This window comes from Micromys minutus (assembly GCF_963924665.1).
Source record: "Micromys minutus genome assembly, chromosome: 1".
NCBI lineage: Eukaryota > Metazoa > Chordata > Mammalia > Rodentia > Muridae > Micromys > Micromys minutus.
In genome coordinates, this window is record NC_137969.1 from 75,406,215 (window position 1) to 75,433,799 (window position 27,585).

The window sequence follows — 27,585 nt, forward strand, 5'->3', positions numbered from 1 at the left end:
CAGAGAAGAAGCTCACCAGGACAGAGAAAGCTTGGTCTTTCTCTAGTCAGAACCTCTGGTCATTTTCCTGGGGTCCTTGGCCCTTGGTGAGGACACACCAGACTAAGGTGAGTGTTAGTCCCCTCTTCTGTGGTGACCTGGGACTTATACTCAAGTGGGTGGCAGTCTGCCCTGAATGTCAGGCCACAGCCATAGCTAGGACTAGCTCTCTGGGACTTCTTGTGCCTGAGCAGGCTATAGGGGTGGCTCTTCAGCTCTGATTGACACAGAGTCAATAAATATCACCGAAGGGGGCCTGTTTTCCTTTCTAGTAGATAAAAGGTGTGTGTGTTAGTGTAGTTGCAAGGGGGCCTTTAAGTGTTCTCTTTAGTCTGGAGAATCCACATCTTTCACAAAAATCCCTTTGCTTTCCCTCTGCTTCCCTGCTCCTCTTCATGGACGGAGTCAAGATGTCACTTCTTACATATTGTGTCACCTCATGGTGTCCTGATAAGGACAGCTGGGCTCCATCCTATTGGTTTCCCTATGGGTCCTTTACCCACCCGGATATTAGCATGCTGTATCCTCCCCATTCTCAGTCCACCGAGGTGACATTGGTGACATTGGTCCCCCTCTCCCCTACAAAACCTTTGGAATCTGATTCCCTAAACAACCTTTTCCTGCCTGGCAGACAGAGGCTGACAGGCTGTCATGGCTACCGGTGGAGACACAGAGGAGGAGCAGGTAGTTCCGAACGAGGAGGATGAAGCTGATGTGAGAGCTATACAGGCCCACTACCTCCGGAGTCCCTCCCCAAGCCAGTAAGTGGGCCACTGCTGAGCGTTATCTGTGCCAGTCAGTGTCATCCGGGGCTCTACTCTCCATGATGGTGGCCTGAGGTGTGGTGGGTGGGGGAGGGATGACAAGCACACAGGGGAAGACCAAAGGCTTCTGGGAGGTGCTGCTGCTGGCTTGAACCTGGAAGTGAGAATTTGGCAGGTCTACCTACGAGTGTGCTTGATTCGCCAGGACCAGGGCTGGAAGTATAAGAGGAGAGATGAAGAAGGAACGAGGACCAAGGGACAGGCCCTGGTACTAAAATTTTTTTGCATCCACAATGGAGGTGTTGATTTCTAAGGGGTAGAAACACTCCTCGGAGGAAGTGTCAGGATGCCAATGGGGGAAGGAAAAAAAAGGAATCCTCAATAGTCTGTGAAAAGTCATTTCTCTTCTGTTCAGAGCACTGATGATTTAGGATGATGTGGGTTGATGTGTTTGTGTGACAAAGGCCACTTCACTTGGGAAGTGACATAGCCCACCAGCTGGAACCCAGCAAGGTCCTTCTAGGCTAATAGGTCCTGGATTCCTGGGCCTACGGCAAGGGGGAAGTGAGTTTTTCAGTCTACAGCAGTTTTGGCCGCAATGTACTCTTCCAAGTAGGTTACCCACGTCAACCTTTGTACCCACACAGAACACATTTCTTGTCTCAAGCCTGGATGTAGTGGCTCATGGTCTCATTGGGATAATGGATAGGAAAGTTTCCATCCTACGAAAGGAGAAGAAGATAGTGAACATGGCTACCCCAGAACCGAGGATGTCTAGTCTAGCCAGGGCATGTCTCTTGAGAGGAGCACTCTTATTTGCCACTCCCCTGGCCTCTCAATCTGCAGAGGCCCCTCGTTGGCCTCTACTGCCACATGTAAAGTGGGTGGGAAAGCGGGACTTCCCTGAAGGCTGAACAGGTTTTGCAGGTTGTATTTTCATTGGGGCACAAACCACCCCAAAGTTCATAATGTCTTTGAAAATAGGATCCCTTCAAAATTTTATTAGATTGTGATCTATATATACTGGGCAGCTGGTCCTATGTCAGCCCTCGGCTGTGTCTTTCTTCCTTGTTAATCTAATGATAGTTATCTGAATGATTGCCTGAAACTAGACATTATGGTAGGAAGTCTAGAACGTGTTGTAGTTTGCAGTGTAGCTACTAGGAATTGCTGTGGAAGAATCCATCACTAGTATATAGCTAACAAGGGGAGACTGCAAGCATCAAACATAATCAGCAAGGCAGGGAGAAAGCAAAAGAAGAAAGAAAGAACCAAAAAATACAGAAAAAGTACAACAAATAAGCAGGGTAAAACATGGGTTGCAATTAATACATAATTGCATTCAATTTTAATAGATCAAATATTCCAATTAAAAGAGCAAAATTATCAGACTCTCTTATAAAAAGCCAACATGCTGTTTGTAACATGAAAACATACAAAGGCTAACCCCCTGTATTTTACTGATGGTTCAGAAATCAGTGACATAAAATGACAATAAATTATGTTGGTAACTAGACACCTTGCAAGACACAACAGAGTGAGCTCTCCTTTGGTTAGCAGTGTCTGACTTCTGACCTGGAAGATTTCAAAGATTATGGATGACTTTAAGGGTAAAGGAATCCAAACAGCTGGGCTGAGTGTCAGAAAAAGGGCTCATGATTGTCAGTTCATATTCTCATTAACTGGACAGTTGTTCATACTTCTAAGGTTGTCTATCTGTGCAGTTTCCTCATGTGGGCTAATTTAGTGTTTAGCAAAGCAGGACTGCTAAACTCCAAGAATTGTGTCCCCCCTCAAAAAAAAAATGGAATGTGCTAGTTTCTTTATACCTAGACTATAGTGCTATACTGCACTCATAGGATAGGAAATATTTCAGTCATCTCTGGGTGATGGACAGAAGCTGCCAGAAGTGTAGACACAAACAGGAAAGACACAGTGAAACCCACTAATGTCAGCAGTCAGAGTTTAGAATAAGCATGCTAGGAAAAAAAAGAAGAAAAATTTAAATACCTATGGCCTAACAAGTTAGCCTTGAAATACATAAAGTAAAACCACAAAACAAAAACCCAGGCAGGAGGGATGGCTCAGCAGTTAAAAGCATTGGGTGTTTTCCCAGAAGACAAGGATTCATTTCCAGTATCCACAAAGCAGCTCACAAAGGTCTGTAACCCCAGTTCTGGAGGATGCAATGCCCTCTCTGGCCTCTGTGGGCACATAATACACACATATCCATAAAATAAATTAATTAAAAAACTGACAGAAGTGAGAAACTTAAACTTTAAATGTTCTTAAAACCTATCTCATTAGATGATCAAATGAGATAAATAAATCATGAAGAATATAGACAATTCAAAGAAAATTAACCTAATTGGTATTTATTGAACATGTGTGTGTGTGCCTAATTACTTCAAAATATTTTTTTTTAAATTGGACAGTGTTTTATTTTCCTTTACAATTTAATAAATACTTGATAACTGCACATGGCGTAAGGCTGCTTGGTAGTTCAAAAAGGTCACAGCGGCGGTGTTTTCCTGACTCTGTAGTCTTCGGTAGTGAGTGGAATGACTTGTATGACATCACTGTCAAACCAGCAGGACTGCATTTATGCACCCATCGTTTTCAGGATTGTTGGTAACTTGGGCGTACTTTCCCCAAATCACCTTGCCTCCTTGTGTCACAAGGCCCAACTCGCTCACATTCACTTCAATAAGTGTTCCTTTGGTGATCACATCCAGGGTTGTATACAGTGGGGATGATGGATTCTTTTTCACACCAAGTATAGGCAGACAAAAGGTAGCTTTCAGCTCAGGGTGTGTAACATGGCCTTTTTTGAAACGCAGACCCATCGGCCTAATGAACCTTTTATATTTAGGTGGTTTTCTTTTAAAACCATCACCAACAAAGCAGACTTTAGTAACCATTCTCTTCCATGCCTTCTTTTTTCTTTTTCCTGTTTGAGTTAACTGTCAATACTTCTATTTCTCCTTGGGCACGAACTTTGGGTAGAGGAACCTCCCATTTTCCCGCCTTTTCTTTTCATTTCTGCTTAATCATGTTGGAAAGTACTTTTGCTCTTGACTGCCCCTCTCTGTCCAGCAGATAGGCAGGGTCTGCTCCCTGTGGAGTCTTCTCCTCATCCTTCTGCTCGGTGTTTCTCTTTTCATGCATTTTAATAGTCGTTTTCATTTGTATTTTCTCTGCATGGCGCTGTTTATGGTAGAGCTTAGGTTTCAGGCCAATCATTTTTTTTGCTTTCTTTGAGCGTTCATGGGCCTCCCGACCTTTTTTCTTTCTCTTTTTCTCATGGTATTCAAATGATATCCATATCGTTTGCGGTGCAATTCAATATATTCATTCTGTGGCATGATGACAGCCGCAGAAGAGCAGTCTGCGACCTCCCAGGTTCCAAAAACTTTTAATTTCTGGGTGTCACTGGCCCACGAGCCTGCTCCTCTTGGGCCGGAACGGGCAAAATATTTATTTTTATCATGGACATATAGAATATTTAGAAATTAAGTCAGTTAGTGGGCTATGCATATACCAACAAATGTTTCTGGCCATACTTAATTTGTGGTTAAAAAAAACAAAACAAACAAACAAAACAAAAACCAGAATTAAATTAATCCACGATTTACTATAACATCATGAATATCTAAAATGAAAGTCTCTAGTGACAATATTACAGATGGTGTGAACGAATCAGAACTCCCCTGCCTTGCTGGTGAGAGTGTGAACTGGTAGACACAGTCGTCAGGAGCGTTTACACTCTATCCACTGAAGTTAAATGCGTGGGCTCTTCTCTGACACAGCAAGCCCACTCCTGATACATCCAAACAAAAAGCGAATAAAATGCACCAGAAAACATATACTCTAGCACGACGAGCTGTCCAGTTAGGCTGGATAAGTGAAGCTGGACATATATAGATGCTGCCCTGGAGAACATGTGCTTCTTAACTGTCCCCTGATGGTGGTTGGGCTTCTCAGATCACTGCTGAGGAAGGCAAATAGCAAGTACACACAAAGTAAGGGGAGCCGCTGAGATGAGGGGGGAGGAGCCAGGGTTGTGCTGTCTCTATCAGGTTAGCCAACCACAAGGCAAAAGCCCTTACTGATATTGAAATATGCCTGTGTGGGACCCTTGGTCCTGAAGCAGTCAGCCCTGCTTCCCACATAAAGCTAGGATGAGCCCAAAATATAAGAGGAATAAGCTGAGTAACCTTCAGACATGATCCGTCCACAGAGATTTTTCTCTGGTTCTCAGTGATGGCTGCCCAATCCTGCTGTGTCTGCTTTGATGCCTCTTCTGGCTTGTGTCTGCTACTTACAACTTCCCGAAAGCAAATCCCTTATCAGCAACCATTCAGAAGTCTTCCAAGAAGACACACAGGATGACACAACATGGGCTATTTCTTCCTGCCATGTCCCCACAAAGTCTTTACTGTGAGCTATTACTCTCTCACACTATATGCACAGGCTTTTGGAGAAGCAATCCCACCACACTGCATAATGAAGCTTAAACCAACCCTGATGAATTCAATCCCAGTGGAGCTATTGTTGTTATTAATGGTGGTGCTGTGTGTTATATACCCACGTGTGTGTGTGTGTGTGTGTGTGTGTGTGTGTGTGTGTGCATGATCATGTGTGGGTATAAATGTGCACCTGTGTGTAAAGATCAGAGGTCAACCTCAACTGTCATCTCTTAAGCCCCATGTACTTTGTTGCTGAGACAAGCTCTCTCACTGGCTTGAGGTTCCCTGATTAGGCTGAGCTGGCTGCTGTGTGAGCTCCCGGAATCCTCCCCAGTACTGGGGCTATAAACACATGCTCAGTACCTGGCTTTCTCCATGGGTTTTGGGGATCTAACTTGGGGCTGCATCGTTACACAGCAGGCACCCCACTGACTGAAAAGACAACTCCCCGACTAGGAGAAGACATCTGCAGGTTACATATCTGACATCGTACTTATGTCTAGAATATGGTTCTTTAAAGCCCTCAAAATTCAACGAATGTATTTTAGCTCTCAAAATTCAGCTTAAAAATGGACAAAAGATTTGAAAATGTACTTCTCCAAAAATTCCATAAGCATGTGAATTATGCTCAAAACTCCTTAGTCATTGGGAAAATTGGAACTAAGCCAAAATGAGTTACCATTACATACCTTCTGGAGTAGCTGAATGAAAAATATAAAACAAAAAACAAAACAAAACAATCAGAAGCCTAACTGTCCCAACTGTCTATGAAGATGCAGCAACAGGAAATACAGAGACGATCCCTTTCACAAACAATTATTTGTTAATAAATTGTACATATACTTGCCTAGGGACACTGCTATCCCTGTACGGTCTAGCATTCTAGATATGAACTGAGAAATGGTGGTCGAGTTTCTGTAAGGGACTACACTGATGGTGACGGCAGCTCTTCCCTAAGAACCAAGAAGTTAGAAACAATCCAAATCTATCAACAAGTGATTGGATAGTCACATTGGCACACTCAGGCACAAGAGCACTATACAGCAAGAGGGCATGAGGCATCAGCCCATACAGCTGTGGGTGGATCTCCAAGTAGTGATGCTGAGCAAAGGCAGTCAGACAAAACCAAGTGCACAACACCCCATGATGCTATTTTTATAAAATTATAGAAATTTGAACCCATCTCTCTAGTGACAGAGAGTGGGTCCGTGGCTTCCTGAAGAACACAGGGCAGGGAGGGGTAACATGGAGGGCTTGTAAAAGGGAGTGCCACAGAAATTCGGCAGAGTTGATAAGACCGGCCTTGATGGTGGTCATAGTCTGCCGAATGGAAATGTGCCAAACTCACTGCACCCATGTGTATATTCTAAGTATATGCAATTCGTACATACATTCTATCTCAATAAATTTATTTTTTTTTAAGTCATGGTGGCAGCGAGGAGCCATTGTAGGAGGCAAGATAGCGCCACAGAAAGAACTTGAATGTTGTTGTTGGGGCCAAAACTGAGAACAGATCTACTCTGCAGCTCACTGGCCATGGGAATGTGCTATATAAGTAACAACCACGAATAGTAAATTTTCTTGGTGGTTGAAAATAGACAGTGCAGCATATAGGGACACATTTGATGTTTGATAAATGGTGGTCTAGTTCATTTTTCTTCCAAAGAAGGACCTCTTTCAGTAATTCACAATGTCAATGCATCTTTCTTTAAGGAGACTTGTACACACACACACACACACACACACACACACACACACACACACACATGCACACGCACATGCACACACACCAGTGAGGACATCCCATTTGTCTGATTCTGCAGTAGGCAAATGTTGGGTTCTCAGCAGCAGAACATTGCTTCTGGCCCTGGGTCCCGGTACTGAACAGTTCTCCCTAAGACCCCAATTCCTCTGGGTCTCATAATTGAACATCCCTCTTGCTTTCCTGCTTCAGCTGAAGGTTTGACTCTTTCTAAAACCAATACACCAAGTTAGCAAACAGACTCTTCATTGCTCTCTGTCAAGATAGAGCCTCACTGTGTATCCCAGCGTGGCCTCCAGCTTGCTGCTCTCCTGCTGTAGACGCCCGGATTCTGAGATTACAAGAATGCACCACCACACCCAAATCAATAAACCCTTAGATTTTGTATTTGTTTTCTAAGATTTTGAACAAATTATAGCAACATGTATGGCTGAAAAATCATAAATGGACTGACTCGTAGTTTGGAAGGCCAGAAGCCCGACATAAAGGTCACTTTGAGCCTTGTTCCCTCTGAGGCTTTAGAGGACCTCTCCTTTGACTCCTCCTAGCTTTGGTTGGCTGTGGCCATTCTTGCTTCGCAGTAGTGTTATTCCAATCTTCCTCTCCTTTCTCTCTCCAGAGAGACTTGCCATTGGCTTTGAGTATAATACTAATCTGGATGCTTTTTATCGTAGTATATTTCATTTACTTACATCACCATAGTTCTTTATTTTTTAAAAATGCATTTTTTATTTAAAAATGCATTATCCCTATCAATCTGCCTAGTCAGTCCTAGAAACCACCCTATCCTAAGGACAGTGCTTTGAGCACATCAGTGCATGGCCCAAATGGCCACTATTCACACAACAATTGCAACTCTGGTTCTGATGTGAAGCGTGCTGTTGTCCTGGAAGGAAGTCTTCACATTTGAAACCTCATCCGAATCACTTCCCATGACGTAAGAACCTGACAAAAGGATGTAGACAAAGGACAGACACAGAAACCTCTGTTTCTGACTGAGGTTGACCTGGGCTTCAAACACCTTAGATGCAAAGCCAACCACTAAGAACCATACTCCCTGGGGAGAAAGCCTGCAGTCAGAGTTTATGTCTTTCAGAGAGACAGTTTCCCAGGACTTCACAAGTTAACAGTGAAATGCAAACCCCTGTCCAGTGCAGTAGCTCAGTGAGGACTCTCCTCCCTCAACTATAATCTCCATTTTTATCTCCTAGCAACCTGAAGGAGTCAGGGTGCACAAGGACCTCTCCCCTATCAGCACTTACCTAGAATTTTCCACAGAGGCCAAATCAAAAAGGGGACCCCTTCCTGAGACTCTACTATTTCTTCATCTGTAAGGGACAAAGGTGATTAGCCAAAAGTCACAGCTCTATTCTGTCATTGGGCTGCTTGGCAGTAAGTCTAGTGCACTGGCTTTCAAACTTGGCTGTCAATAATCTGCCCTAGAACAAACCATTTATCTCACCGCTCAAAGTTTATGCACTATACACGTAAATTTTTAAAAATTTCTCAAGCTACCCTTATCCTGTACACTGAATGGTGGTTCCCTCCCTCCCTCCTGCCTTCTTCCCTTCCCTCTCTCTCTCTCTCTCTCTACCTCCATCCTTCCGTTTTTTCCATTGCCAGACTCAGGACATAACCCACTGAATTGATTTTGTGATGCACAAATGGGCCACAGTCTGCAATTTTGAAAAACACAGGTTTGGAGAAAGCTGTGCCTCTGCCTGCTCCTGCTCAGGAAGTCCATCAACTCCCCTTATTGTGCTCTCTCAATTCACCCTCAAGGCTTTCTTTAGCTGCTGCTTTCCTGATCCTGTGATGAGGTGTGTATCGATCCTAGATCCTCTTTTTTCTGCCTGTCCTTCTGGAAGAGCTAGCCTTGCTGCTTTCTAATCAGGGTGTGCGTGTCGCCTCACCCCATCTCAGGAATACTGGTTGAGGCACAGATGTGATCATAAATCAAAACCTCAAGGCTGCCAGTTCACTGACCTTGCAAATATTAACAGGACCACCGTGTTCTCTCTCTCTTTCTTTCTCCCTCTCTCTCTCTCTCTCTCTTTCAAGTCCTGATTCTCTGCAGACTATATCATCTTTTCAGTTTTGTACACCCCTCATTATCAGACTTTATAAAATGTACCCGTGACAGAACCATACTAAATCTGTTAGGTTTATATCTCCTCACGGCAGCAGACTCAGAAAAATATTGGTGTCTACATCCCACGCTCCACACTGGATAACCCTGAGCAGCCATGCAGTAGGGCTAGGGAGAAAATCTGTTTGTGCTCCTTGTTTCTCTGTTGTAAAGCTGACAACTCTCCTAAGTGTAGATCTTCCTGATACCTTCTCATGGTCTCTGACTCAGTAGCCACACGTTCAATCTTTACTTCCTGGAGAAGGAATAACTCTCAGGCATATCTATTCTTAAATTTTAATTACAAATTTTTCTTTAGAGATTCAGAGTTCAGGCACACTTACAATAGAGTTTCAATTTCTGCATTAGTCATTTGAAACCAACTCTGAAAACTGGCTGTGGGGGCACATGCATGTCATCCCAGAATTCAGGAGGTAGAAGCAGGAGAATTCTGAATTTGAGGCTATCCTAGGCTATGCAGAGAGTTCAAGCCAGCCCGAGTTACTCGGTGAGACCGTGCATCAAAATAGTGTCAAAATAAAATAACAACAAAAACAAACAACACAGACAGTTCAGGCCAGACTGAATTACCTAGTGAGACCAGGTGTCACAAAAACAAAACAAAACCAGACAAAAGCACACATCTTCACAATTTGAAGGGACCATAGTTTAGAGGAAATAGCATGATGAAGGAGGCCCCTCAAGGAAGGTGAACTAGAACAAGCGCCCACCATCACAGCAGACAATTAGGGCACATCTTGTGTTAATTTCAAGCAGTGTCAGATTATAGATATGAGAAGACCTTTTGGGTCCACCATGGATGACAACTTGTGAAAGATACTCTCTGGGAGCTCTCTGCACAAAGTGCAGGCTAGCTGTCTCTGAAGTTTGGAGATCCTCTTCTTCTTGGGAAGTTTATTGTTTATATAACCCTGAAGAGAGAAAAGCCTTAAAGATCTTTTCAGTTTCAGAAACTTCCTGAGACTTGTGAGTTATTTACTTCCTGAGTGGCAAGGAGCCTTCTTCCTTCTTCCAGAAAGGAGTGTTTCAATGTAAAAGAAATTGCTATGCAACATATGACAGCTCAGGACTCCCAAGAAGAATACCAAAGTCCAGAAAGTGGAAGCTTCCTTAAGACCTAGGCTCATAGTCCAGCAGGGTGGCTAGAGGAACTTGATGAACCACCACCTTGCCCCTAAGAAAGACTAAAACTAAAGAATAAATAGCTGCTGTTTTACTGCAATACTTGGAGGAGGGTGCTGGCATTCTTCTATCTAGAGTGTAAAAAGGCACAGTGACTACAGACAGCTTCATTTTAAAAAATGGACTAAAATATCTTATAGGACCTGAGGATAATCCTTCCCAGTGGGGAAAGAAGAGCTAACTGTTGATATAAGCCTTAGAGACTGTGTACAACTTGGCTCCAGGAAGGCAGACAGCACACAGGGACAGAGCACAGACATAATGTAGGTTTTGCATTTGGCTTGCTGTTGGGGCCTCACATGTGGCAAATACTGGATCAGTTGCAGATCTTGTTACTGGTTCTCATAACTGCCATGTTCCTTCAAATGCAGTGCCACTGAGGACAAATTCAGTCTTTGAGTCAGCAAGTACCTGTTACACATTTGCTGGGTGCCAAACCAAACATTGCCTAAGTTCTGGAACACAGTGCTCAACGGAATACCCGTCCACCCTCCCTCGTGCAGAGCAAAGACTAGCATAGGAGACAGATACTTAAGGACACATTTCATAAGTAAGTCTGCAGTTTCATTTGGTAGAATAACACAAAGAAAAGGCGTATGATGAAAGACTAGAAAGGACTTCCTTGAAGAAGAGACGGTTGAACTCAGACCCCAAAGAAGAGAAGATTTGGCATCCATGTTACCAAAATGGGTTTCTGCCAAGACCTGTGGCAGAAGGAAATTTGTGAAGACTAGAGTTCCAGACAGGAGTAGAATATGGAGAACCTAGTGTAAACACTTAGGCTGAAGAGAAGGTCAAAGAGCGGGACCTTAGTGACCATGGGGTTTGATCTCCAGGATAAGATGCAGATAGTTTGCCCAATGACTAGCATAATGCAGCTAGGCAGGCAGCCATCCGTTTATCAGTTTTTATCCCATGGCCTGGTGCCACCTACTTAACCACTCACTGCTCATCTATCCCCACACACTGAAGACAGGCGTGAGATGGCTGCCTAAGCTGCCCCTACATCACTGGGTACTCTATTCTTTCATTGTTTTTACCAAGCAACAAGATTTCTAAAGATGTCTCTAGTTCTCTCTTACAATAGTAATGGCCACAATCATTCCCTCCTGTATCAGTTATTTTTCTCCTTGCTGATACAGAATTCCCAAAGAAAGAATTAAAGGGATTATAGTACATCAGGGCAGGGGACACAGTGATAGGAATGGCTTCATCTTTGGTGTGGGAGCATGCGATAGTGGTCTGTCCCCTGCAGCCAACCAGGAGACAGAGAGAGATAGGTCCAAGCGGGAAGCAAGTGTAACCTTCAAGGTCAACTAGTGACTCACTTCTACCACACATCCCAAAAGTTCCAAAAACAGTACCACCAGCTAGGGACCAAATATTCAAACACATGAGTTTTCAGGGGGCATTTCATAGTCAAAGGTAGTATTCTATCCCTGGTCCTCACGGGATTACAGTCATTTCATGATGCATTTTGAAATGCACTGGGACAACTTTAGGTGTCCCCACAGTCTGAATTGTTCCAACAGTGTAGAGTAGCTCAAAGTCTGTTCAGAAACTCAAGGTAAAGTCTTAGTTGTGATCTCTAATAAAAACAAACAAACACCAGACACAGACCTCTAATATAAAATAGCAAAGGGTAAACATTACTGTTATGAAAGGGAAGAATACACATAAACAAAGGAGAACTGTCATTTAAACAAGTTTGCTCTCACCTCAGTGTGTGGCATGCAGTGGCATCAAGAAAGAAAGGTTTTACTTTGGCTATGGTTTTAGAGAGATGACAATCTATCATGATAGGGAAAGCATTCGCTATAGGAGTGGCTCCATCCTTGGTCATGGGAACAAACAGAGTTGGCATCATAGACCAGAAGACAGAGGGCACTGGAACTAAACCTGAGATATGTACAGTCTTCAGGGTACTTTCTCCAGGTAGGCACCATGTTTCAAAAGTTCCATAACCTTCCAAAACAATATCATCATCTGGGGGCAGCTATTTAAACATGGGAGCTTCTGGGGACATTTGACTTCTACACAGTAACTCTGAAGCCATGTGTGTGTGTGTGTGTGTGTACATCTATGGAAATGCACTTTCTGTTCATAAGTAGTACTTGAAGCTAAGATAGGAATGCCCCCCGGTAACCCATTGCTATTGAGAACTTTGGTTGGAAAGTGATCAGGAACCATGGGTTATTAAATCACAGTGTGCAGTTCCTTGGGCTGCATAGGCACATCTGGCCATGCTCTGGACAATGTCACAGGCTACCTCTTTCTTTTAGGAGGGTATTTTTTTCCCTTGCCTACCTAACTTATGGTGAGTACACTAGCCCCTCAAGAGTATACTCTGCTCTCATGGATACCTACAAGAGAGGTTTTCTGGTAATCAATTCATTCCATTTCAGCTTACTTCATATTTGCTCTATTCAGTACAGCTAGATTTTTCTCGACTCAGCTTTACTCGGTTCAAATGCATGATCTCACAAGTATCGCTTGAACTGCTTTCCTGTGTCAACATCTGTATTGGGCCTGGGAACCCAGCTGGCATTGCTTTCTCAGATGAACCCATCTCACTGTGGTAACTTAAGTGGTACCGGTGCATGGTGCTGAAGACAAGGCCGGACCTTGGGCACTACTGCCCTGTTTGCATCTTTACTTTGCCATTTGGAGCATATTCTTCAGCCCCCTGCTCACACTTCTTCACTGGTGAAAGAAGAGTAACAGTGACTCTACTCGGTGGGACATTTGTTAGGATCACATTCCCACAAGGCACTTGTTCTCCACTAAGTCATCTGTCCCACTTTTTAAAATCACTGTTTCTAGAGGCAACACTAGATGGTTGAGGAAACCCAACACTCACTATACCTGGAGAATAGAACTCAAGCACTAAGTATTCATGCTCCTAAGTGCTCTCATACACTCACTGAATTACTTCTCAGAAATAGCTTTGATGTTTACCCACGTTACTCTATTGATCCCTTGGACTTGGCCTTGTTCTTGATCCTTTGAGCTCAGAATCAGGGCCTGTGACTTGAGCAGTCCTGTGGCTTTTCACTTCACCTCTGTTGTCCAGATGTCTTCCTACGAGCAGGGTGATGGTATTGGGGATGAAGGGAACGGCAACAGCCTGCCCAGCTTTCCAATCTCTCAGAACCCTATAGAGGAACCATTGGTGACATTCTCAATTGTACTGATGGCAGAAGAGGAGAGGAGGGGGGAGATGAACATTAGCATGTGGAAGAGAGTGGAACCCTAGGTTCAGCCCTCCAGCCATAGACATATGCTCTTCTTTCTATAATCCACACTACCACATCATTCCATGCCAACCCAGACTCAGGTGATGTTTCAGATAGGAAAACCAATGGGTACCCAAGGGTACCAGTGGGTACCAAACTACATCATGCCCATCACCCACATTCCCATGTTCTCCAAACATAATATGGGCTTCCCAAGGGTACCAGTGGGTACCAAACTGCAGCATGACCGTCACCCAGAATTCCCAGGTTCTCCATAGTGTTGGCTTCCATTGTTCCCACCATTCCTCATTGTTTTCCACGCACAGGTAAAATCAGGACAGCTTTCTACTGTCAGAATGCCTTCATGCACACGCTTCCAGGGCTTGTCTCCCACTCGTATCCTCTTCCCCTAGGTACTCAGTGGTCTCAGATGCAGAAACCGAAAGCATTTTCATGGAGCCCATCCATCTCTCCTCAGCTGTGGCTGCCAAGCAGATCATCAACGAAGGTAACACAACTAACATTTGAGTGAGCAGAGGGAGGGCCCAATAGCCAAGAGAAGACCTTGCGTAGTGTGCCCAACGGAAGGGGCAGGCTTGCCTGTCCTGTGCTGCCCATCACACTGAGGAGAGCAGATATCACAGAGACAGGTGTGCCAAACCCACTTCAATAACATTCACGGGACAAGGTGAAACTAATCCCATATCATCTGAATGGTTCTCTAGCACACAGTGAAGGGAAGCGGCTCCACTCTGATGCTAGAGCTGTCCACTTTGATTTTTGTTAACGTCGGGGATTGTGAATAGGGATTGGGTGTATGTACGGGGCTTTGTAGACACAAACCTAAAAGAAATTGATTTGAATAAGGAATACCCAGAGGTTTCTGTTCAAAATGATGTTTACATTTGGATCTCTAGCCATTCTGCTTAAGGATAGTTTTTAATCTGTCTTTAAAAGCTGATACAAGAGGGCCAGGGAAATGTCTCCTAAGTAAGGGTGCTTGCTACAAAGGTTGGTGGCCTGAATTTGCTCCTCTGATAGTGATATTTACACTGTGAAGTTTGAGGCAGACAGCAGACTTTTCCATTCATGCCTGCTCATCATGCTTTCAATGTGTAAGGGGTTTGGTTTGTTTCCTAGGAAGTTTGGACCAGACATCTTTCACAGTTCTACTCTTTCTTGCTGTCCTATAACTTCTCTAAGTGGTCACCTCTGATGGGGTTAGCTGGAGCAAGGCAGCCAGGCTGGTGACAGAGGGTACAGGTAGTTGGACTTTGAGCTTGTTTAGAATTTGAATTTTCTGACATCTTGTCAGAAAGGCCCTGGTCCTGGAGTGAGGCCTCGAGGGTTGAGAGAGACCAGAACTCCAGACAGAGAGGTGAAAACCTCGGGCACTTGGGCTTCTGTGTGGGGAAGCAATGAATGAAACCCATAAGCAAACTTAACGTCTCTCAGACGACAATGCCTCATAAACGACTGATAAAATGTAGCTTTCCCCAGGACTATGTGCATTCCATAGGGTGGACTATGTTGGGAAAGAGCACCATTCTTTATTTAGTAAATCCTTATGACCAAGTCGTACTGAGCACTATAGGACTTAAGGCAGGCATCAGACATACTGTGAATAGTCAAACACCCAGGTCTAAGAAGTTATCAGCCAGCTTTACAGACAAAGAAGTAATGGCCGAAACCAGTTTGGTTCACCTCCTCCACACCCACCTGCAGTGGATCCCGATAACAAGTGTCTAAGGTCAATGCCACGGTTCTCCTGAGTCCTGATGAAACCCTTCCTTCCTAATGAAACCATTCCATCTGTGCCAGGGTCCTGGCAGGAAGCTAGCCAAGAGAGGCTCTCTCAAAGGACAAAGAAAGCTGTTGTGTTCCTAACTCTTTGATACAAATGTCACTTGTCCCCTCTAGAACTCAAGCCTCGGGGTCTCAGAACAGACACTGAGTGTCCAGGCATGCTTGAGTCTGCTGAGCAGCTGCTGGTGGAAGACCTGTACAACCGTGTCCGGGAGAAGATGGATGACAAAAGCCTGTTCAACACCCCCTGTGTGCTGGACCTGCAGCGGGCGCTGATCCAGGACCGGCAAGAAGCCCCTCGGAATGAGGTGGATGAGGTCTGGCCCAATGTCTTCATAGCTGAGAAGTGAGTGTTGTCACGGGGGGATGTGGTCCTCTGTCCTTCTTTTTGATTAATCCCTGAAATGAAACTCCTCTAGCTCATCAAAGGCTCCCACACTTCCTGCCATCAAATGGAGGTTCCCTGACCACTTACCCAGCACTGACACTGAAGAAAGTCTTCCTACCGTCTTGCATGCAAAGATCTCCGAGACAAAACAAGCTCCTATCTTCCCCCTTCCCATGAATGCCCTCCAGCATAGCCATGCCCTTCCAGTGTCTTCCTGACATAGGTGCTTGGCAGCTCCGTCCTTTCTACCATCCCATCCCATCTCTACTAACCAGACAAGAGAACACCAGGAGCTACTGGTGTTTTCCATGTGCATGTGCATGTATTTTACAATAATGAAAATGTGCACACTACAGTAAAAAATAGTGTGTTGGTTAGGTTCTCTATCTGTCTGTCTGTCTGTCTGTCTGTACCTATTTGAGTGTATGTGTGTGTGCCTGTGCATATGCACATTCCCATAAGCCTCGCATTAGAAAGAAATGTGATAGAATGTTAGTGGTACCCGAGAGCTGGGTTTTGTTCTCTCCTTTGGTTTTCTTTTGGAATATACAAGTCTCCCAGACTTTGTTCTTTTAATCACAAAAGTTGGTTTTAAGTTAACCAGTGGCTGTTGAAGTGAAAACAAAAAAACTATCACATTCCATCTCCTCAGGGTCTTCTCAGCGCATAATTGATACCAGTGGGCTATTTTGAGAAACTAATTTTTGCTGATTCATTGGCTACTTAATGAGACATCTTCCTGATGCAATTACCCTTAGATCCAGAATCCAGGGATGGGGGTTAGGGCCCCGGGGCAAGCAGTGTGAAAACAGCTTTGGATATTGGGTCTTATACTCCATCACGGAGTTGATCAGTTGCCCAGAACCTGATTCCCAGATCATCAAGACCTAAGTGATTTCTAACTAGATGTCCAGGTCCAGAAGCATTTATTCCGTGGTCACCGGACATCTCCAGATATCCTTAGCTAAAGGCCTCTGCAGTTCTCTGAGCAAAGCTGTCCTCGGGGGCTTTTCAAATTGAACTCCACTTACAAAAGAAAGAGCCCTGAACACTAGACCTTGTTTGGTCTTTTTCTCCTTTCAAGCCTTGGGTAAAAGCTCTTGAATTCATTTTTATAATCTTCAAACAGAAATAAAAGTAAGCACCCTTTTTACCACTTCAGCTTATGAAAAGAATAAAATAAAATGTGTGGGGGGAAGAGGCCTGAAAAAATGCAGCATGTTATGCCAAGGGCAAGAGTCTTATTTATTTATTTATTTATCATTTAAACATTCTGTCTGCGTGTTTTGTCTACATGTACATCTGTACACCATATACATGCCTCAGGTCAGAAGAGAGGTCAGAGTGCAAGACTTCTATCTGTCTGTCTGCCTATTATTTTAAATATTTTATATGCATGCTTTGTCTCCCTGTGTATGTATACACCATATACATGTTTGATGCTAGAAGAGGGTGTTGGATCTCCTGGGACTGGAGGTGCAGAGGGTTATGGGCTACCACATGGGTGCTAGGAATAGGACCTGGGTCCTCTGGAAGAGAAGCCAGTGCTCTTAACCACTGAGCCATCTCTGGGCCCCTAATTTTACTTCTTATACCACCTTTATGCTCTGGTGAATATACATTTCCAATAGTCTTGTCCTCCTTTCCCCCCTGTTCTTCTCCAACCAATCGCCTCTCTTTTTTTCTATCTTGCTATAGCCTGAAGCATTGGCCCTTCTTTTATTAACGATGTTAACAGTGAGTCCCAGACCACAGGGGGCTTAGGAGGGAGCACTAGCCCAGCTGTGTGCTCCCATCATACTGGTCATGTATCTTTCTAGTTCTGACTCTAGCAATCACACCCTGCCTTTTGTTGCAGGAGTGTGGCTGTGAATAAGGGGCGGCTCAAAAGGCTGGGAATCACCCACATCCTGAATGCTGCACACGGCACAGGTGTTTACACTGGTTCTGAATTCTACACTGGCCTGGAGATCCAGTACCTGGGGGTGGAAGTGGATGACTTCCCGGAGGTGGACATCTCCCAGCATTTCCGGAAGGCAGCTGAGTTCCTTGATGAAGCCCTGCTGACCTACAGAGGTGAGCAGTTCCTGCAGCTTCCAGGCTGTTGGAAATCCCCCAGTGGGGGAAGTTATAGAAACTTCCTGGTTGCCTATGGGATGTCTTCATGTGGTCTCTTTCTCTGAGAAGGGAAAGAATGGTCATTCATCCCGTGGATGACTAGGAAGGGCTGAACATGTGACCATGTGGCAAGTTCTGTTCTCCTGCTGTTCTGAGGCACAGTAGACATTACACTAGCTGGTGGGAGGAGGGGAAATTAAAGAAGGAAGGAAGGAGGTAGGGGAAGGGAAAGAGAAGGAAGGAAGAAGGGAGGGAAGGGAGCCAAGGTGAATGTAAGGCAGAAAGTAACTAGAGGGACATCCTGGAGTGTCAGGTTCACTCCTTGAGGGTGCTGGGAAGACCTGACAAAGAACTGGACATTTAAGCTCTGTGGGGAAGAGGAGCTAATCAAGAGGAAAATAGAGGAAAACTCATGGCTAAGGGAACAGCTAGTGTACAAGCCTCAAGTCTGATGTGTTCTTGAATCAAAAGACTGGGCTGAATTAGCAAGGCCGATGAAGGCTAAGTGTCAGGAACAATAGGGAAGGCAAAATTCCCTTGAGGATGACAAGACGCTGAGGTGACTAAAGGCCTAGGAGTCATTCCTCTGCCTTAGAGAACGGTCAAGTAGGAAGGAGTGAAGCAGGCCTGTGGCTCTGTGTGAGGTGTTGTGGGACTAGACCATAGAAGTGCCCGGGGTTCTGCACACTTCTCCATGACAGGTTTGCGCCCCGTCAAGGACCACAGCTTGGCAGTAAGCGTGCAGGCTTTGCTGTGCAGAGGCCTGTCCTGGAGTCCATAGGTAACTAGCTTTGTACTTGGACTATTCTTCTTGCCCCAGGAAGTACAGTATCCTTATTTATAACTAATGCTAATGTTGCTGTAAGGGATAAAAACTTGGAAACAAATTTATGTAGCTTACTGCCTGCCCCATGACAAATGTTTTAAAAATTACTGCCATGATCATAAAAATAATATTGTTAGTGATTCCAGGAAAGGGCATAATCTGCCACCACCCATGACCAGTACTGGGAGCTTCTAATGGAAAATACCCACCCACACAGAATATATGAGTGTGTATAAATTTTATTACACACACATACACAAAGAGCTTTTTTTCTTTTGATGCTTTAAAAAAAATCCTAGAATTTTTGTTTGATTTAGAGAGACAAGATCTTATTCTACATAGCCTCATCTGTATTATAATTCATTGTGTAACACAGGCTGGCCTTCAACTTGAGGCAATCCTCCTGCCTCAGTCTTTTACATGCCAGGATTACACATATGAGTTACTCGCCTGGCTTACTTTTTAAAATGTGGGCCTTTTTTTTTTTTTTTTTTTTTTTATCTATAGGGGATACATGTGTCAATGTCTGTGGCAAGGAGCATTTGCTCCTTTTCACCCTGTAACCAGGGCCAGCCTCCCGAAAAGCAGGGCATGGGCTATGGATGCCATGTGGCCATCATAAAGGAGAGCATGAATTCCACAGTAGGCAGGGAGCTTTGGCAGAAGTTAGACTCACAACTGGAGCAAACCTGTGTAAGAAGACGCTGCACAGGAACAGGAAGTTCCCTGCCTTTGGCGTATTAAGGGCACCTGCCCAGCCTTTAGAATTCAAACAAACACCAGTGCAAATCCGCTTAGGTCAGCGGTTTGCAACATTCCTAATGCTGCAACCTTTTAATACAGTCCCCCATGTCGTGGTGACCCTAACCATAAAATTATTTTGTTGCTACTCCAGAACTGTAATTTTACTGCTTTTATGAATCATAATGTAAATATCTGATATGCAGGATCTTTGATTTGCAACCCTAAAGGGTTCAGGACCCACAGGTTGAGACCCACTTAGGCTAAAGCCTGGCCATTGTGCAGAGAGCCCCACCCCCACCTCTCCCTATTGTGGAATTGAGCCTACACTTTCTGCAGTCTTCAGAACAGCTGCACTGGTTCCCCAGAGGCTCCCTCCCCTTCACTCTGGGATGCACTTGCAGAAGGATCCCCAGTGTTCATCACAGTGCTCCCGTGATGGGCGTTGCTGTTTACATTTTACAGACTGGGAAGTGGAGACTCCTAGACAGGTCCTCTGGCTTTGCCTCTGTGTGATAATAAAATTCTCTTATCCCAAAGAGATGGCAAATGTGTGTAGTCCAAGCATGTGGGAGGATGATGGTGAGGGTGAAGGATTATTGTGACTTCCAAGCCAACCTTAGCTATATAGCAAATATCAGGCCAGGCACCACTGTATAACAAGTCCCTGTCTCAAAAAATAATAAATAACAACATATACATACAGGAGCAAGAGACTTTTGCTAGTAAGTGTAAAACTAGCTCCAAGTCCTCAGAAAAGTATATGCTGAAGGAAGCCATGCTACCAAGATGGCCTGAGGAAACACCAGATGATCGCAGGGCTCCTGGTTTCTAGTTTCTTTCTCCCTCTGTGTCAGGTAAGAAGGCTGTCATTAGCTAGCTAGTCATCTGCTTCAGTCCTGTTTCCAAACCCGACAGTTTATCTGGCAGACTCTGGTGCTCTGTCTACCAGGAGTCCTATCAACAACAGCCAGTCAAATGACCTCTGGGCAAGCACTTTTTCCTTGGGGTGTGGAGTGTGTTCTGAAGAAAGGGAGGGAATTGTGGGTGGGGAGGTTACAGTACAGATGCTCAATTTAAAGGGGAAGAACAGCCTGAGGGGCAGGGAAGGTGTAGACACAGTTCGGTCAAGCCCAGCACTACCTCCAATGGCTACTCTTTAATCTTTGAAACAGGGCCCTTATCCAGATGGGCTGTCCCCCCTACCAATCATCCCGGCTGCTAAACAAAGTGATGACTGTGTACGCTGGCCATCTTCCTGGAGCCATTTATTGATAGAGAGTTTTCATCCTGTCAGTGACAGTGGGGACAGAGGCACAGTTCCATACTATTACCCACATTGGCCACAGGGACCTCCACTGAGGTAAAACCAGATCCTTGACACAAAAGAATTTCGGGATGAGCCAGTATGAGGCAGGCTTGGTGTTTATTAAAAGACATTTTTAACATATTTCAAAACAGGGGTTGATAGAAAGAGAGGGGCTTAAGAAGAAAGTGAGGCACCCCTGGGGCACTGGCATTGGAGAGACACTTGGCTGTCTTTACAGTAGCCACGCAAACCCTTGGGGGTGGGGGGGACTCCAAAGCTGTTCTCTTTAAAGGGTTGTGAGCTTAACTGAGACCACAGGGTGGTTCCTGAAGGGTGTTGATAAGGTAAAACTCTAGATCCCTGGGGATGCAGGAAGTTAAGTGTCTTCACTATAAACAACACAAAAAGACATGTTTGAGATCCTCAGAAAATGTCTAGGGGAAGAATGAAATCTGTGTCAGGCCATGTACATCCAAGCTTTAATCCTTGCTATTTTAACAAACTGCCCATATATGAAAGCAATGCTATCCTTATGTGGGCAATCTTTGCAGCACCGATACACACAGTGCTGGAACTCTTGATCCCACTGGTGAGACGCTCATTCCCTTTCCTGTGTCCCCATAATTTTCCCTGTCTTCATGCCTTGCTTTAATAATACAGTTCTACTGGGCTATGGAGGGTGCACACTGGTGTTGTGCTCAGTGCCTCCTCCCTGGTGCTGTGGATCAAGCCCAGGTCCTCCCAGCTCTGTCCCATGAGTGCTCCCTTTGCCTGGGCCCTGCACATAGCAGAGGAAAGAGAATAATCCCATTCTTGCTTGGATAAAGTGAGTGGAAACTCTAAGGCCCAGCTCACCCTGACTCTCCTGAGGTTCTGCAGATGAATCCCAGGAGCAAAGAACACAGCAAAGGAAGACTCGCCCCCATTCCAGACCTGCTTTCTGCTAGACTGTGCCTAAGCAGGACTCGATGCCCTTACAATGAAGGGTAGGCAGTACTGTCCTGAAAGTGAGCTGGCCTGTCAAAGGACAGCAGGAGGTTGTGAGCTAGCCAGAAGGTTAAGAAAAGGGCCCTTGGTGTGGTAGGAAGGGCTGGAATAGGAGCCAGAAGCCTTTATTATTTTGGCTCTGCTGTCTTACCTCCCTCTAGTGGCTGAAGACCTCTGGCAATAGCAGCCATGGGTTCTTTCGGGTTTCAGTCTCTGACCTGTGCGACAAAGACAGGCCTTTCTGGTGCAAAAAAAAATTATAATAATAACAGAATCATCCCCTATTCATATTATCAGATGGGACTCCTGCCGATTTAGCAAACATCTCCAAAGGCTGTTGGCAAATAGATTGATGGCAGCCAGGAAGAAGGTCTCCAGGGGTCTCGGGCTGCATCTCAAACAGTCATTAGAATAAAGGTACTGACAGAGTGTCTGTCACATTTATGAAAGATGCAAAACAGAAGGGGAGGCCAGGGGACAACATGTCGGCTGAATGGTACAGCTGAGACTTCCGGAAGCTTCTGTAGGCTGGAAGAACAGAGCACATGGACCAAAAGTATCCGTAGGGATTTGTGATGATATCCTTATGCTTAAAACATACTGCAAGATGAGAGACGAGACTTAGTAGCAGGTGGAATTTTCTTTCAAGTGTTACAGATCTCAGTTGATGGAGAAGAATTTAAGATCATTGTTTGACCTGTTGTCCGCACTGCCCCACCCCCCACCCCAGGGCTTCCTGACCTGAAAATTAACCCCAGGTTTTGGGGGTTTTTTTTAGGGAATGAGAGGGCAGAAACTGGCCCAACACTAGAGTTTGAAGATGCAGCCTTTAGAAGATCAGGATTAGATAAAGTCATTAGGGTGGAGGCCTCATGACTTAATCCTGGTGACTTTTTAAGAGGCAGAGATGGTGGACGCAGGAACACACATACTTGCTGTTTTTTACCCTCTGATGCTACTGCCTCGGGACTCCACCAGCCGAAAGGCTGTTATTAGATGATGCACCTTCAGAATCATAAGTGAAAACAAAAACAAAAAACTCAAAACAAAACAAAACAAAAAAAAAAAAAAACAACCAAAAAACAAAAAACTTACTTTCCTTATAAAGTTACCTGCCTCAGGTATTTCATTATAGAAAGTAGTAAAAACTGATTAACAATGGTGATGAGAGTGAAGGCTAGGAGTCCAGGACAAGTGCTGAGGGAACCTACTCTATGTGAGTTGTCTAAACTGGAAGTACCTTGCTCTATCCTGGAAACAATTCCTCATGAAAGCAAACTAACTAACTAATAGTTCAATGGTTTGATTTAATGTTTGGGAGAGAGCACTACAGTCAGGAGAGAAATGCTTAAAAGACTCAGATTAGCCAGAATTAAAAGCAAAACAAAGCAAATATGATAGTGATGTTTGTAAGGGCCTTTGTACAAAGGGTCTGGTTCATACAAATGTGCTTGGTGCTGATTCCAGAATATCAGCATAGAAGCACTTTACCCTAATATATGAACAAATTCTCCAAAAATTAGTTGGGCCCCTGTGGATCTGTGAGCCAATGAGTTCTCATTGCTGTCAGCATCCTGCCAGGCCCAGACGGTGAGGATGTGGCTTGCAGGATGCTGTAAAGGGACGTTTCCAGCTTTTTGCTCCTGTCTTCTGCCTCCCAACTTCTTCAATCTCTCCTCTCTAAGACGAGGACAAGTTTGTGGAAAAGTAGAACTCAATTCTAGTGTTTCAGAAGTTATAACAGTGGGGGCAGAGTGAGCTCTCCCTCCTACCCTCCCTCCCTCCCTCCCTCCCTCCCTCCCTCTCTCCCTCTCTCCCTCTCTCCCTCTCTCCCTCTCTCCCTCTCTCCCTCTCTCCCTCTCTCCCTCTCTCCCTCTCTCCCTCCCTCTCTCTCTCTCTCTCTCTCTCTCTCTCTCTCTCTCTCTCTCTCTCTCTCTCTCTCTCTCATGTCCATGGGATAAGTTCCGTGTTACTTGAGCATGAATAAAGAGAGTCAAAGCAAACGCACCGAGTTCAATGTAGCGAGACAGCACACCAGAAAAAGACATGACCCAGAAATTGTATCATTGTCTCTTGTGTTAATTTTGTTTTTTAGGGAAAGTCCTAGTCAGCAGCGAAATGGGTGTCAGCAGGTCAGCAGTGCTGGTGGTCGCCTACCTGATGATCTTCCACAACATGGCCATCCTGGAGGCCTTGATGACTGTGCGCAGAAAGCGGGCGATCTACCCCAACGACGGCTTCCTCAAACAGCTGCGGGAGCTCAACGAGAAACTGATGGAGGAGAGGGAAGAGGAAGATGGTGAAGAGGAGGAGTCTGAGGAGGATGCCGGGAGCACTCTGGGTGCTAGAGTAAACTCAATGATGGTGGAAGAAGAAGATGATGCCACCAGCCACCTGAGTGGCTCCTCCTTGGGGAAGGCCAGCCAGGTCTCCAAGCCAGTCACCCTCATTGATGAAGAGGAGGAAGAGAAGCTGAATGAGGAGTGGAGGAAGGGGCAGGGCTTCCCCAAAGGTGAGGCTGCACAGGGTAGAAAGGGTAGTCGTTCTGCATCCTTGGCACAGGATGCGGACGCCTGTGAGGATGAGAATGTGGAGAGGATGATCCAGGAGTGGCAGAGCCGAAATGAGAGGTACCAAGCCAAAGGACACGAGCAGTGGAATCGGGAGGAAGAAGAGGAGGAAGAGGACTCCTATAGCAGCAGAAGGCGCAGACGTACCCTAAGCGAGAGCAGTGTCTCTGAGAGTGTGAGCAGCCATGACATCCGGGTCCTGAAGCAGCAACTGGAGCGGAGCAGCCAAAGCCGCCGCGGAAGACACTGCTCTGACTCTGAGTCCACCGAGAGCACCTGGGACATGTGGAATGAGAGGCTGGTGGAGATCGAGAACGAGGCTGCCCGGAAGTACCGCTCCAAGAGCAAGAGGGAGGAGCTGGATGCCGATTCGGTGGCAGGAAGCAGGGTCCGAGAGGACGATGAGGAGAGTGTGTTGTCGGAGGCCAGCTCCTTCTACAACTTCTGCAGTAGGAACAAGGACAAGCTCACTGCCCTAGAACGGTGGAAGGTAAAGAGAATCCAGTTTGGATTTCACAAGAGAGACTCAGAGGCGGGAGACGGGGGCAGTGAGCACGGTACAGAAGAGGCAACAGGGGAGAACCTTTCTGATGTCAACCTGACAGCCTACCAGGCCTGGAAGCTGAAGCACCAGAAAAAGGTGGGCAGTGAGAACAAGGAGGAGGTAGTTGAGATAAGCAAAGGCGAGGACACAGCCTTGGCTAAGAAGAGACAACGGAGGCTGGAGTTACTGGAGAGAAGCAGGAAGACACTGGAGGAGAGTCAGTCCATGGGAAGCTGGGAGGGAGAAAGCTCAACCGCCAGCAGGAGCATCCCCCTGTCTGCATTCTGGTCTACAGCCTCCTCCGTCAGTGCGGATGGGGACACAGCGTCAGTACTCAGCACCCAGAGCCACCGTTCTCACCTGTCTCAGCCGGCGAGCACCATGCCCACCACGCCCCTGCCTAACCTGCCAGTGGGGCCTGGAGACACCATTTCCATTGCCAGTATCCAGAACTGGATTGCTAACGTCGTCAATGAAACCCTTGCCCAAAAGCAAAACGAAATGCTCTTATTGTCCCGCCCGCCCTCTGTCGCAAGCGTGAAGGCAGCTCCAGTAGCCGGCTGCCTTGGGGATGACCAACTCTCCGTGCTCAGCACCTCCCTGAGTGGCTGCTTACCGCCTGCGAGCCAGGGGAAACCCAGCTCCGAAGCACAGTCGGTGCTGTCCTCCACCAGCTCGCTGACCTCCAGAGCTGAAGGCAGTGGGAACAAAGTGAGGGGGACAAGCAAGCCCATCTACAGCCTCTTTGCTGACAATGTGGACCTGAAGGAGCTCGGCCGGAAGGAGAGAGAGATGCAAATGGAGCTGCAGGAGAAGATGTCTGAGTATAAGATGGAGAAGCTGGCCTCTGATAACAAGCGTAGCTCTCTCTTCAAGAAGAAGAAGGCCAAGGATGACGAGGACATCAGCATGGGTGACAGAGACGAGGACACAGACAGTGCCATTGGAAGCTTCCGCTATTCCTCCCGCAGTAATTCCCAGAAGCCTGAGACAGAAGCCGCCTCTTCTTTAGCCATCTCCGATCACTACAGAAATGGCCGCAGCGTGGGCAGCGAGATGGATAGCAATATTAATATGTGGCTCAGTGGTCTCAGGATGGAAGAGAAATCTCCTCCTCAAAGTGATTGGTCTGGAAGCTCCAGGGGGAGGTATACCAGGTCTTCACTGCTCCGGGAAACAGAGTCTAAATCCTGCAGTTACAAGTTCTCCAAATCTAGGTCACAGGAACAGGACACCTCCTTCCACGAAGCTGATGGTAACACCGTGCGAAACACCTCACGGTTCTCATCTTCCACGACCAAGGAGGGCAGAGAGATGCACAAATTCTCCAGGTCCACATTCAGCGAGACCTCAAGCTCCCGAGAGGAGAGCCCAGAGCCCTATTTCTTCCGCCGGACCCCTGAACCCTCCGATGGGGAGGAGTCCCCATCATCAAGGCGTCCAAACTGGGCCAGGCCCAGGGACTGGGAAGATGTAGAAGAGTCATCTAAATCAGACTTCGCTGAGTTTGGGGCCAAGAGGAAATTCACCCAGAGCTTCATGAGGTCTGAAGAGGAGGGAGAGAAAGAGAGGACTGAAAGCCGAGAGGAAGGGAGGTTTGCATCTGGGCGTCAGTCCCAATATCGCAGAAGCACAAGCCGGCAAGAGGAAGAAGAGATGGATGATGAAGCCATCATTGCCGCTTGGAGAAAGCGGCAAGAAGAAACCAGAACCAAACTGCAAAGGCGGAGGGAGGACTGAACGGCCTGAGGCCCACCTTGGAGACATTGGGAGCACAGAAAGTAGCCATTCTACTGAACTTGGGGCTTGGGAACAGCATACCACTACCTTTCAAGGGTTGTGCAGGCGGACAGACTCTTCCAGATGTGCAAAGAATGCAAGTATCCAAGTAGAAAGGGCCTAGGCATACAGTAAGGTGGAGAAGAGAGAAGAGCCATCCATGTGAGGCTCAAATTCTGGACCAGCCAACACTTCCTGTCACCCAAAGCCCTCTAAGCCTTTGCATCTCCCTTCTGTATTTGGTAGTGTCCATCACTGAGTGGAGAAGTGAGTTTCCACTAGGAAAGACCTTACTTGCAGACTGTGGTTCTTTGCTGAGGTTTTGTAATTCTGTAATCCAGATGATCTATTCTGCAATCCAGGTGATTTATTCTGTATCAGTTCCAGCCTCTCCCTCCAAATGCTCCACTGTGATGGCTTCTGTTCAATGCTCTGGATCAGTATTAAATTGATATGCTGTCAAATATTTCTTCAGTCTGGTCATTTCTAACTCTGGTTGTTAGAGGAACCTCATTTGAAAACACACAATTAGGTTTGTGTGAGCCAGCCACACCTGTGTGCTGTGTCCCATGCAAGCCTCGTCTTTAAACAACCACGGCTGTCTCATTACTAAAGAGAATGGTGAAGGGCTTAGGCTACAATACAGCCAGTCATGGCATTCTAGAAAACCCCTGAGAGAAACAGAAGAAACTAAGGAAGTAGGGAATACATTTGCTCGTCTGAGGCACAGAGGATCCCCTTAGAATGGCAATAAAATAGGCATGAAAGAAACGGAAAGATGCTCACTCGAGTCAAAGTGATAGCGACATGGTTTGTTAATGAGAGCCGGTAGCCATTGTTGCTTTCAATGTACTGAAGAGTCACTTAATGCAATGGATAACCTACCTTTTTCATCTTTGAACCATGTATGGGTTAG

The 27,585-nt window shown here is 45.8% G+C and overlaps 1 protein-coding gene and 1 pseudogene across 2 annotated transcripts; one reads left to right on the forward strand and one right to left on the reverse strand.

The window, feature by feature from the left end:
- STYXL2 (serine/threonine/tyrosine interacting like 2) lies at positions 1–27,127 on the forward strand. The gene is made up of 6 exons (XM_080924518.1): positions 1–107; positions 671–800; positions 14,015–14,109; positions 15,522–15,753; positions 17,654–17,871; positions 23,872–27,127. The coding sequence occupies exons 2-6, from the start codon at positions 691–693 to the stop codon at positions 26,628–26,630; spliced, it is 3,414 nt and encodes a 1,137-aa protein (XP_080780644.1). The 5' UTR covers positions 1–107; positions 671–690; the 3' UTR covers positions 26,631–27,127.
- LOC308438598 (ribosome biogenesis protein NSA2 homolog) lies at positions 3,386–4,168 on the reverse strand (annotated as a pseudogene). Its single transcript has one exon. The product of its transcript is annotated as a ribosome biogenesis protein NSA2 homolog (transcript).
- Positions 27,128–27,585: the final 458 nt, after the last annotated feature.

What these genes read in the sequence shown, in the direction of transcription:
- STYXL2 (XM_080924518.1), top strand. Translation starts at nt 691, where the DNA reads ATGGCTACCGGTGGAGACACAGAGGAGGAGCAGGTAGTTCCGAACGAG. An exon ending in CAAGCAGATCATCAACGAAG is followed by an intron (nt 14,110 to 15,521) that starts GTAACACAACTA and finishes TGTCCCCTCTAG; the next exon opens with AACTCAAGCCTCGGGGTCTC. An exon ending in AATGTCTTCATAGCTGAGAA is followed by an intron (nt 15,754 to 17,653) that starts GTGAGTGTTGTC and finishes CTTTTGTTGCAG; the next exon opens with GAGTGTGGCTGTGAATAAGG.